Source organism: Pan troglodytes, chromosome 7 (assembly GCF_028858775.2).
Source record: "Pan troglodytes isolate AG18354 chromosome 7, NHGRI_mPanTro3-v2.0_pri, whole genome shotgun sequence".
In the NCBI taxonomy this organism is placed as follows: Eukaryota; Metazoa; Chordata; class Mammalia; order Primates; family Hominidae; genus Pan; species Pan troglodytes.
In genome coordinates this window covers 47,541,582-47,555,074 of record NC_072405.2, presented here as the reverse complement: position 1 = coordinate 47,555,074, position 13,493 = coordinate 47,541,582, and the positions used below count along the sequence as shown (strand labels likewise).

The following is a 13,493-nucleotide window of genomic DNA, read 5'->3' as shown; positions in this document are numbered from 1 at the left end:
TAAGGAAATGTAAGACATAGAGCAAGGAGACTAGGAAATCTAAACCTTTGGAAAGGTTAGAAATGTCTCTGGTCACTGAGGAAAGTGACGAGAAATAAGAGAATTGGAAACATGTTCAGAGGGGGATATCATTAAATAATCTCCACATAGGAAAGCTCCTTCAGCCCCACACTTAATACAAAGAGAACAAATTCACTGCAGCCAAATATCATAACTAAGGTGTTCTGTAATCAACAATAGAAAACAACCTTAGTCCAGAGCACGTGCTGAGTGTGACCATGGAATCTGGATATCCTTCAATATTTCCTTGATAGTAGCATTGAGTCTAGGAAAGAAAAAAAGTAAAGTAGTTACTTAGGAAGTAACAAAACTTTCTAGTGATTTCCTACTTCTATACTGGATAGAACCTTCTGAATATTTTTCACACGCTCCGTGATTTATATCAGTACAAGTACAGTGAAATTCGGAAAAAAATTCTCCCCATAATTGCCACTTACACTATGTTAACTACACTTTATAATAGATTATGACTTGAGATTACTATTTTACACCCTGCTTCCAAAATGTTGTCTCATGTTTTAGGTAAAAATATCTTCCAGTACATAAATTTAGATCCTCAATTAAAAGACAAAGATGATGAATCTGGATTTCTTTAAAAACTCAATTAATATGATGCTAAAAAAGAGTCATAAAAATGCAATGACACAGGAAGATTGAAGGGCTAGATGCCAACACAAACCAAAATGATGATTCTGAATTTGCACTAAGAGAGGAAATGTGGACTTTAAGGCCAGAAACATTACTAGAGATAAACAGGGACATTTGGTAATGATAAGCATTTCAATTTGCCAGGAAGACACAAATATTCCAAATTGGCATTCACTTAATAACACAGCTTCAAAATATATAAAGTCACAATTGAAAGAATAGTAAAAATTTAAAAATCTACAGTTATAAAAAAGTTTTTTAAAGTTAATTTCTCTTAGTGACTGATAGATCAAGTGTTCAGAATCTACAGAAGGTTTGGACAACGTGGTTAGTATGACCTAGTTAACATATGCAAAATACTATACCTAAAAACTTTAGAATATATGCTTTCTAAACACTCATGGAACATCTACAAAATAGAAACCATACTCCAGGCCATAACGCAGGACTCAATAGATTACAAAGGAATTAAATTGTATAGAGTTGGTCTCTGAGCACAGTACAATCAAGCTAGAGACACACAGAGTCACAAACATTGTCACAGATGTGAAAATTATATAATTTCCAATATTCAATGGTGCTATAAATTTTATTATAAATAAAGTTAAGATTTCTTATTAACACACTGCTTTATGATGGAACTAAGGGAAGGAAAAGGGAGCAATAAAGCAAAATGATGATCCCATCCAATGTAAGTGAAGCAACATATCTAATTTAATATTTCAGCAAATTTTTATTATAATCCAAGTATGTGCTAGGCACTTTTCTAGGCACTGGTGTTACATCAGTAAATAAAACAGACCAAAAGCCCTGCCCTCGGGATGATTATATTGCACTGGGGAGACAGAAAATAAAGTAAATAAATAGAATATATGACACATCATGTATTGATAACTGCCATGGGAAAAAGGAAAAAAAAAAAGGTAAAGGAAATAGAGTATTAAGAGTAAGAGACCAATTTAAAGTAGGGGTTAGTCAAGGACTAATAGGGTGATTTTGAGTAAAGACCTGAAGGAAATGAGGATGAAAAACATATGGGTCTGTTGGGAAAGAACAAGCATTTGGATACCAGGAAATAGAAAGTATGAAGTCTTTGAAAGGAGAACATAGCTGTTATATTTGAAGAACAACAATGCTGGAACAAAGTGAATGAGGTAGAGAATAACAGGAAATGAGGTCAGAGAGGTAAAAGGGAACCAGGTGACTCTGGCTTTCACTCTGTAAGTGGTGGGAAGCCATTCATGCAGGGTTCTGAGCAGAGAAGCAGGGTAATCTGACTATGTCTTAACAGGATCAATATGGTCACCATGTTGAGAACTGACTGAGGCTGGGTGTGGTGGCTCACACCTGTAATCCTAGCACTGTGGGAGGCCAAGGCAGGCGGATCACCTGAGGTCAGGGGTTCAAGACAAGCCTGGCCAACATGGTGAAACCCTATCTCTTGATAGGGTTTAGATAGAAAATTAGGTGGGCATGGTGGTGCATGCCTGTAATCCCAAATACTCGGGAGGCTGAGGCAGGAGAATTGCTTGAACCCAGGAGGTGGAGGTTTCAGTGAGCCAAGATCGCACCATTGCACTCTAGCCTGGGCAAAATAAATAAATAAAAACAAAAATAAATGAATAAAATAAAGGGATAAATAAATAAAATGAAGGGATGGACAGGTGAGGAAGCAGGGAGATCATTCAGGAAGTTATGGCAATGATCCAAACTAGAGATGATGTTTACTTGGAAATGGGTGGTCTCAGTGGATGAAGGCAGAGGAAGAAGGTGGATGCTGGACACTTAGTTTGAAGGGCAGGGTCAATAGGATTTATGGATGTATAAATAATGGATGAGATGAGGAAGAGTTAAGAAAAAAACAAAGAGTTTTTGATCTGTGATTTGTGTCTCATAACATTCATGTCCACTTTTCTTGTTATTTAATTTATATTCTTACAAACAAAATATAAATAAATAATAAATATTTTATTTAACAAACTATCAATTAAATTTAAAAATAGTGACTATGTTCTCAGCAATGGGAAAGGTGCTAAGTCAATCTAACTTGTCTTTACCAAAACTTCAGGAAACCCTGATCATTAATCAATAAATGTTTTAAATATATCCCCTGTGAATCTTGAGAGCCTTCTGTATAATAAAGCATTTATTTAATGTAAAAAATTTTTTTAAAAAACTATAAAACACAGAATTTAAATCTTACCTGAATATCTGAAGAATAAGTATTCATGGATCCTTGATTGTACAAATAGATCATAAAATTATCTGCTAAAAAATATCTGAATATAAAAAAAGAGGAAATTTTTTTAATTATTCTTTTTGAAACATATAAAAACACAGTAAACTTAACACTCTCAGCCAAATCTGACCCACCCTCTGTTTTGTAAATAAAGTTTATTGAAACACAGCCACATCCATTCACCCACATATTGTCATGGCTCTTTTCATGCTCTAAGATGAGAGGTTAACTAGTTTTGACAAAGAACATATGGCCTTCAAAGTCTAAAACATTTACTATCTGAATCTTTAGAGAAAACGTCTGTCAACCTGATATAAAGGTAGTATTTTCTTTTGACATATATTTAATGTTTACTTAAAGCAATATACATTTACTCAAAATAGTTTTCCTACCTTAATGGACTCCTTTTAAGAAAAAAAGAAGAGACTGAAAGAAGAGCATTCTAAAATGTAAAAGAGGCTGGACGTGGTGGCTCACACCTGTAATCCCAACACTTTGGGAGGCCAAGGTGGGCAGATCACCTGAGGTCAGGAGTTTGAGACCAGCCTGGCCAACATGGTGAAACCCCATCTCTACTAAAAATACAAAAATTAGTCGGGTGTGGTGGCAGGTGCCTATAATCCTAGCTTCTCAGGAGGCTGAGGCGGGAGAATTGCTTGAACCCAAGAGGCAGAGGTTGCAGTGAGCCGAGATCACACCACTGCACTCCAGCCTGGGTGACAGAGCAAGATTCCGTCTCAAAAAAAAAAAAAAATTAATAGACATAAACTGGATGTTGGATTGTAAGAGTTTTCTGTTCTTACATTCTTTCTAAAGCTTTATTACTATGCACATATATTACTTTGATAATGAAGTGGAAGAGTATTGCATAAAGGTCATATTCATCTGAGCATATGTACTGAAACGTCCAGTCTAAGTTCAACTTTGGTATTAATCCCTGTACTCATGATGCTATTTTAGTTATGCTTCCTCACTTCATGTTCACTCTTCAACCCACCGTCACTTAATTAGGCCACTCACACTAGCTTCTGTTGGAAAGCCTCCACTCAAACTGATCTCACAAAAATTACTAATGACCTCCTGAGTGTCCAATCCAAAAGACAGTATTACATCAAGTAAAAATACTCTGAAGCAGCCAGGCGGGGTGGCTCACTCCTGTAATCCCAAAACTTAGGGAGGCCGAGGTGGAGGGATTGCTTTGGGCTCAGGAGTTCGAGACCAGCCTGGGTAACAAGGCGAAACCTCATCTCTACCAAAAATACCAAAATTAGCCAGGTGTGGTGGTTTGCTCATGTGGTCCCAGCTACTTGGGAGGCTGAGGCAACAGGATCACTTGAGCCAGGAGTTCAAGGCTGCAGTGAGCTGAGATGCCACCACTGCTTTCCAACCTGGGTGACAGAGACAGACCCTGTCTCAAAAATAAATAAATAATAAAAATAATTTTAAAATACATTAAACAAAAAAATAAATAAATAAAATACTCTCAAGTACTTCATACTGTGGACCACATTCCCCTTCTTGAAACCATCTCTTCTTCAGCGATAATGATAGATACCACTTCCTCCTGGTTCTCCTGTCTTTCTACGTTTCTAAGTCCCTTTATTTGGATCCTTCCTTCATCCCTTAAATCTTTCCATGGCATTCAATTCTAGGCTGTTTCTCTTTCTTACTTTTAACATTCACCCCCACCTGTATAGATTTATCTTGTTCATTTCTGTGGTTTAATTTACTACTTATATAAAAAGGTTGCTTTTAGTATTATAGCTTTGCAATATATTTGAATTCAGGTAGTGTGATGCCTCCAGCTTTGTTCTTTTTGTTCAGTAGTGCCTTGGCTATTCAGGGCCTTTTGGGGTTCCATAGGAATTTTACTATTTCTGTGAAAAATGTCATTGGAATTTTGGTAGGGATTGCATTGAATTTGTGTATCATTTTGGACAGTATGGACATTTTAACAATATTAACTCTTCCAATCCATGTTCTTTCCATTTATTTGTGTCTTCCTCAATTCCTTTCATCATGTTTTCTAGCTCTCAGTATACAGATATTTCACCTCCTTGGTTAACTTACTCCTAAGTATTTTATTTTTTGTAGCTATTGTACATGGGGTTGTTTTCTTGATTTCATTTTTGGAAAATTTGTTATTAATGTATAGAAATGCTATGATTTTTGTATGTTGATTTTATACCCACAACTTCACTGAACTTGTCTATTGGTTCTAACAGATTTTGGTGGAGTCTTTAGGGTCTTCTATAAGTAATCTACATATAAGATCATGTCACCTGCAACAGGAACAATTTAACATTTCTCTTTCCCATTAGGATGTCTTTTATTCATTGTTCTTGCCTAATTGCTCTGGCTAGGACTTCCAATACTATATTGAATAGAAGAGGTGAAGGAAAATAGGCATCCTAATCTTGTTCCTGATATTAGATGAAAAACTTTCAACTTTTTACCACTGAGTATGATGTTAGCTATGGCTTTGTCATATATGACCTTTATTGTGTTAAGGTATATCTCTTCTAGGCCTAATTTGCAGAGAGTTTACATCATGAAAGAATGTGGATACTCACACTTCTCTCCCCCATTCTAAACTAAATTAACTGCCATCAGGATATTTCCCCCTGTGGGATATCCCACAAGCACTTCATACCCAGCATCTCCAACAGGGAGCCATAATACCTGACTCAGGTCTGTTCTCATCCTCCCTCTACCCTACCAAATCCCTGCCACCACTATAGTCAATCTGTTACTACATCTTTTTTCTGCCACATCAGCATTTCTCAAAAACAGGAAAAGGGAGGCTTGCTTCCAAGATGGCAGAATAGGAACAGCTCTGGTCTGCAGCTCCTAGCAAGATCAACACAAAAGAGCAGTGATTTCTGCATTTCCAACTGAGGTACCTGGTTCATCTCACTGGGACTGGATGAACAGTGGGTACAGCCCACGGAGGGAAAGCTGAACCAGGACGGGGTGTCGTCTCACCCGGGAAGCACAAGGGGTCAGGGGATTTACCTTTCCTAGCCAAGGGAAGCTGTGACAGACTGTACCTGGAGAAACAGTACACTCCTGACCAAATACTGCACTTTTCCCATAGTCTTAGCAACCAGCAGACCAGGAGATACCCTCCTGTGTCTGCCTCAGCAGGTCCCATGCCCATGGAGCCTTTCTCACTGCTAGTGCAGCAGTCTGAGATTGCCCTGCAACACTGCAGCTTAATGGGGGGAAGGGTCATCCGCCATTACTGAGGCTTGAATAGCCTACAGTGTAAACAAAGTGGCCAGGAAGCACGAACTGGGCAGACCCCACCACAGCTCAGCGAGGCCTACTACCTTTATAGATTCCACCTCTGGGGGCAGGGCATAGTAGAACAAAAGGCACCAGACAGCTTCTGCAGACTTAAACATCCAGTCTGACAGCTCTGAAGAGAGCAGCAGTTCTCTCAGCACAGCATTTGAGCTCCAAGAATAGACAGACTGCCTCCTCAAGTGGGTCCCTGACCCCCATGTAGCCTGACTGGGAAACACCTCCCAGTAGGGGTCGACAGACACCTCAAACAAGCAGGTGCCCCTCTGGGATGAAGTTTCCAGAGGAAGGATCAGGCATCAATATTGGCTGTTCTGCAGCCTCCACTGGTGATACACAGGCAAACAGGGTCTAGAGTGGACCTACAGCAAACTACAACAGACCTACAGCTGAGGGGTCTGACTATTAAAAGGAACTAACAAACAGAAAGGAATAGCATCAACATAAACAAAAAGGACATCCACACCAAAACCCCATCTGTGGGTCACCAACATCAAAGACTAAAGGTAGGTAAAACCACAAAGATGGGGAGAAACCAGAGCAGAAAAGCTGAAAATTCCAAAAAAACAGAGTGCCTCTTCTCCTCCAAAGAATAACAGCTCCTCGCCAGCCAGGGAACAAAATTGGACGGAGAATGAGTTCGACGAGTTGACAGAAGTAGGCTTCAGAAGGTCGGTAATAACAAATTTCTCCAAGCTAAAGGAGCATGTTGTAACCCATCACAAGGAAGCCAAAAACCTTGAAAAAAGGTTAGACAAATGGCTAACTAGAATAAACAGTGTAGAGAAGAACTTAAATGACCTGATGGAGCTGAAAACCATGGCACGAGAGCTTCATGATGCATGCACAAGCTTCAATAGCCAATTCGATCAAGTGGAAGAAACAATATCAGTGATTAAAGATCAAATTAATGAAATAAAGTGAGAAGACAAGATTAGAGAAAAAAAGAGTGAAAAGAAACTAACAAAGCCTCCAAGAAATATAGGGACTATGTGAAAATACCAAATATATGTTTGATTGGTGTACCGGAAAGTGACAGGGAGAATGGAACCAAGATAGAATACACTCTTCAGGATATTATCCAGGAGAACTTCCCTAACCTAGAAAGGCAGGCCAACATTCAAATTCAGAAAATACAAAGAACACCACAAAGATATTCCTCGGGAAGAGCAACCCCAAGACACATAATTGTCAGATTCACCAAGGTTAGAATGAAGGAAAAAATGTTAAGGGCAGCCAGAGAGAAAGGTTGGCTTACCAACAAAGGGAAGACCATCAGAATAACAGCAGATCTCTCGGCAGAAACCCTACAAGCCAGAAGAGAGTGGGGGCCAATATTCAACATTCGTAAAGAAAAGAATTTTCAACCCAGAATCTCATATCCAGCCAAATTAAGCTTCATAAGTGAAGGAGAAATAAAATACTTTACAGACAAGCAAATGCTGAGAGATTTTGTCACCACCAGGCCTGCCCTAAAAGAGCTCCTGAAGGAAGCACTAAACATGGAAAGGAACAGCCGGTACCAACCACTGCAAAAACATGCCAAATGGTAAACACCATCAATGCCATGAAGAAACTGCATCAATTAATGGGAAAAATAACCAGCTGACATCATAATGACAGGATCAGATTCACACGTAACAATATTAACCATAAATATAAATGGACTAAATGCCCCAATTAAAAGACACAGACTGGCAAATTGGATTTAAAGAGTCAAGACCCATCGGTGTGCTGTATTCAGGAAATCCATCTCACGTGCCGCTTAAAAATGCACATAGGCTCAAAATAAAGGGATGGAGGAAGATCTACCAAGCAAATGGAAAACAAAAAAAGAAAAAGCAGGGGTTGCAATCCTAGTCTCTGATAAAACAGACTTTAAACCAACAAACATCAAAAGAGACAAAGAAGGCCACTACATAATGGTAAAGGGATCAATTCAACAAGAAGAGCTAACTATCCTAAATATATATGCACCCAATACAGGAGCACCCAGATTCATAAAGCAAGTCCTTAGAGACCTACAAAGAGACTTAGACTCCCACACAATAATAATGGGAGACTTTAACACCCCACTGTCAATATTAGACAGATCAACAAGACAGAAGGTTAACAAGGATATCCAGGACTTGAACTCAGCTCCGGACCAAGTGGACCTAATAGACATCTACAAAACTCTCCACCCCAAATCAACAGTATATACATTCTTCTCAGCACCACATCACACTTATTCTAAAATTGAACACATCATTGGTAGTAAAACACTCCTCAGCAAATGTAAAAGAACAGAAATCACAACAAACTGTCTCTCAGACCACAGTGCAATCAAATTAGAACTCAGGATTAAGAAACTCACTCAAAACCACACAACTACATGAAAACTGAACAATCTGCTCCTGAATGACTACTGGGTTCATAATGAAATGAAGGGAGAAATAAAGATGTTCTTTGAAACCAATGAGAACAAAGACACAATGTACCAGAATCTCTGAAACACATTTAAAGCAATGTGTAAAGGGAAATTTATAGCACTAAATGCCCACAAAAGAAAGCAGGAAAGACCTAAAATTGACACCCTAACATCACAATTAAAAGAACTAGAGAAGCAAGAACAAACAAACTCAAAAGCTAGCAGAAGGCAAGAAATAACTAAGATCAGAGCAGAACTGATGGATATGGAGACACAAAATCCCTTCAAAAAATTAATGAATCCAGGAGCTGGTTTTTTGAAAAGATCAACAAAATTGATAGACCACTAGCAAGACTAATAAAGAAGAAAAGAGAGAAGAATCAAATAGACGCAATAAAAAATGATAAAGGGGATATCACCACCAATCCCACAGAAATACAAACATCAGAGAATACTATAAACATCTCTATGCAAATAAACTAGAAAATCTAGAAGAAATGGATAAATTCTATGCAAATAAACTAGAAAATCTAGAAGAAATGGATAAATTCCTGGACACGTGCACCCTCCCAAGACTAAACCAGGAAGAAGTTGAATCTCTGAATAGACCAATAACAGGTTCTGAAATTGAGACAATAATTAATAGCCTACCCACAAAAAAAGTCCAGGACCAGACGGATTCACAGCCAAATTCTACCAGAGGTACAAAGAGTAGCTGGTACCATTCCTTCTGAAATTATTTCAATCAATAGAAAAAGAGGGAATCCTCCCTGACTCATTTTATGAGGCCAGCATCATCCTGATACCAAAGCCTGGTAGAGACACACACAAAAAAGAGAATTTTAGGCCAATATCCCTGATGAACATCGATGCGAAAATCCTCAATAAAATACTGGCAAACTGAATCCAGCAGCACATCAAAAAGCTTATTCACCACGATCAACTCAGCTTCATCCCTGGGATGCAAGGCTGGTTCGACATATGCAAATCAATAAATGTAATCCATCACATAAACAGAACCAATGATAAAAACCACATGATGATCTCAATAGATGCAGAAAAGGCCTTTGACAAAATTCAACAGCGCTTCATGCTAAAAACTCTCAATAAACCAGGTATTGATGGAATGTATCTCAAAATAATAACAGCTATTTATGACAAACCCACAGCCAATATAGTGAATGGGCAAAAACGGGAAGCATTCCCTTTGAAAACCCACACAAGACAAGGATGCCCTCTCTCACCACTCCTATTCAACATACTGTTGGAAGTTCTGGCCAGGGAAATCAGGCAAGAGAAAGAAATAAAGGATATTCAACTAGGAAATGAGGAAGTCAAATTGTCCCTGTTTGCAGATGATGTGATTGTATATTTAGAAAACCCCATCATCTCAGCCCAAAATCTCCTTAAGCTGATAAGTAACTTCAGCAAAGTCTCAGGATACAAAATGAATGTGCAAAAATCACAAGCATTCCTATATACCAATGATAGACAGAGAGCCAAATCATGAGTGAACTCCCATTCACAACTACTACGAAGAGAATAAAATACCTAGGAATCCAACTTACAAGGGATGTGAAGGACCTCTTCAAGGAGAACTACAAATCACTGCTCAATGAAATAAAAGAGGATACAAACAAATGGAAGAACATTCCATGCTCATAGATAGGAAGAATCAATATCGTGAAAATGGCCATACTGCCCAAGGTAATTTATAGATTCAATGCCATCCCCATCAAGCTACAATGACTTTCTTCACAGAATTGGAAAAAACTACTTTCAAGTTCATATGGAACCAAAAAAGAGCCCGCATTGCCAAGACAATCCTAAGCAAAAAGAACAAAGCTGGAGGCATCACACTACCTGACTTCAAACTATACTACAAGGCTACAGTAACCAAAATAGCATGGTACTGGTACCAAAACAGAGATATAGACCAATGGAACAGAACAGAGGCCTCAGAAATAACACCACACATCTACAACCATCTGATCTTTGACAAACCTGACAAAAACAAGAAATGGGGAAAGGATTCCCTATTTAATAAATGGTGCTGGGAAAGCTGGCTAGCCATATATAGAAAGTTGAAACTCGATCCCTTCCTTACACCATACAAAAAATTAACTCAGGTTGGATTAAAGACTTAAATGTAAGACCTAACACCATAAAAACCCTAGAAGAAAACCTAGGCAATACCATTCAGGACATAGGCATAGGCAAAGACTTCACAACTACAACACCAAAAGCAATGGCAACAAAAGCCAAAATAGACAGATGGAATCTAACTAAACTAAAGAGCTTCTGCACACCAAAAGAAACTATCATCAGAGTGAACAGGCAACCTACAGAATGGGAGAAAATCTTTGCAATCTACCCATCTGACAAAGGGCTAATATCCAGAATCTACAAATAACTTAAACAAATTTAAAAGAAAAAAAGCAAACAACCCCATGAAAAAGTGGCCAAAGGATATGAACAGACAATTCTCAAAAGAAGACATTTATGCAGCCAACAGACATATGAAAAAATGCTCATCATCACTGGTCATCAGAGAAATGCAAATCAAAACCACAATGAGATACCATCTCACGCCACTTAGAACGGCAATCTGTAAACGGTCAGGAAACAACAGATGCTGGAGAGGATATGGAGAAATAGCAACCCTTTTACACTGTTGGTGGGTGTGTAAATTAGTTCAACCATTGTGGAAGACAGTGTGGTGACTCCTCAAGGATCTAGAACTAGAAATACCATTTGACCCAGCGATCCCATTACTTGGTATATACCCAAAGGATTATAAATCATGCTACTATAAAGACACATGCACACATATGTTTATTGTGGCACTATTCACAATAGTAAAGACTTGGAACCAACCCAAAAGTCCATCAATGCTAGAATGGATAAAGAAAATATGGCATATATACACCATGGAATACTATGCAGCCATAAAAAAGGATGAGTTTATGTCCTTTGCAGGGACATGGATGAAGCCGGAAACCATCATTCTAAGCAAACTGTCACAAGGACAGAAAACCAAACACCGCATGTTCACACTCATAGGTCGGAGTTGAACAATGAGAACACATGGACACAGGGCAGGGGACGTCACACACCAGGGCCTGTTGGGGGGTGGGGGACTGGGGGAGGGATAGCTTTAGGAGAAATACCTAATGTAAATGACAAGTTGATGGGTGCAGCAAACCAACATGGCACATGTATACCTATGTAACAAACCTGCACGCTGTGCACATGTACTCTAGAACTTAAAGTATAATAAAAAAAGAACTAAAAAAACACACACACAAAAAAAGGAAACTCCCTATCTCTATGTAGTCATAGTTCTGCTTCTCATTATTTTTCATATAAACTATTTGCAGTAGCTTCCTAATGGTCGTTAGGCTATCATAATCATTAAGCAGTTAATTTCTCAAAACGATATACACATGCCCTATCCCTCTCCCAAGCTCTGGTCTCTCAATTTCTCAACACTGCTTATAGTCTTAGTAAGATGTTCAAATGCAATGTGAGCTCTCTAACTTTCCTTCATACTCTTCACAAAGATCTTTGCGTTATCATCCACCATATTCTTTTTCTCTTCTGCCTAAAAGAGTAAGTTAACCTTTTCTTTGGGAAAATTATTTAGTATCTTACACACAATAAACCACTTGTTTACACCTTTTTTTTTTTTTTGAGACAGTGTCTCACTCTGTCACCCAGGCTGGCGTGCAGTGGCACCATCTCAGCTCACTGCAACTTCTGCCTCCCAGGTTCAAGCGATTCTCCTGCCTCAGCCTCCCGAGTAGCTGGGATTACAGGCGCACGCCACCATGCCTGGCTAATTTTTGTATTTTTTAGTAGAGACAGGGTTTCACCATGTTGGGCAGGCTGGTCTCAAACTCCTGACCTCAGGAGTTTGATCCACCTGCCTCAGCATACCTAAGTGCTGGGATTACAGACGAGAGCCACCGCGCCCAGCTTGTTTACATCTTTCATCTCTCTTTTCTTCTCCTTAAGAAATTTTCCATCAATCAAAATACTTTGTTTTCTCTTTCTTCAAAAATATTCATGTAAGCCTCTTTTTTCTCTGAGGGATGTTTTTGAAAAAGTCTATAATTGCTACCTCTAGTTTCTCATAATCCACCTCTCTCCAATGCCATGTAGTCTAGTTTTACTAGTTTAGCTGAAGCTGTCCTCTTGAATGTCACAAATTACTTCCAAGCCAGCCTTTCCCAACTGGGTTTGCATCAGAGAATTAAACCCTATAGAAAATTATTTCAATTATTTAATAATTCTCTGAAGAGTGGCATATAGCTAGGACTATTTTCCATAAACTATTCGCCAGCTCTGCAACACTATAAGGTCTGTATTAAATCCCTGTCCCATATTACTCATGGTCATCCCACTTCTCTGATAAAACCCTAACTGATATAAACCAGCTACAGATTTACTTATTTTTGTGACATCTGCCCTGATGATATAGGTCCTGCTGGTCCTGCCAACTTAATATCATAAATCAGTCTTCAGGAGATAAGTCCCTGTTTTTTGTCCTAACTCCCATTTACCAAAGAATACTTGAGACATTAAAACCAAAATTTAATTAAGTCACAGGACAGCATCTCTTCACTTAAGACAATTTAAAAAGTTAATAATTCCATGTATTTTTCTCATACTCCATTTTCTATTGCAAGTAAACAGCTTCATAGAAATAAAATAAAATCCAAAACTAAAGAATAAAAATTTACCTTTGTTTAAGGTGCACAGTGTACAGTTTCTCATCTATTGGAATAATATAGGATATTTGTTCCTAGAGAATTCAAAACAACTGAG

General features: G+C 38.4%; 1 protein-coding gene across 13 annotated transcripts in view; it reads right to left on the bottom strand.

Moving 5' to 3' along the window:
* The window catches only part of ADAM32 (ADAM metallopeptidase domain 32), a 189,546-nt gene that overhangs the window by 140,891 nt on the left and 35,162 nt on the right, over positions 1–13,493 (bottom strand). For all 13 annotated transcript variants that reach the window (XR_010159498.1, XR_010159499.1, XR_010159500.1 and 10 more), the window contains exons 3-5: positions 13,409–13,470; positions 2,912–2,987; positions 249–325 (exon numbers count right to left, since the gene is read on the bottom strand). Coding sequence is in view for 10 of the 13 variants with exons in the window: in XM_016959375.4 (XP_016814864.2) it covers positions 249–325; positions 2,912–2,987; positions 13,409–13,470 (215 nt within the window). In the remaining 3 variants the exon portion in view is untranslated. The remainder of the gene's footprint in view (positions 1–248; positions 326–2,911; positions 2,988–13,408; positions 13,471–13,493) is intronic.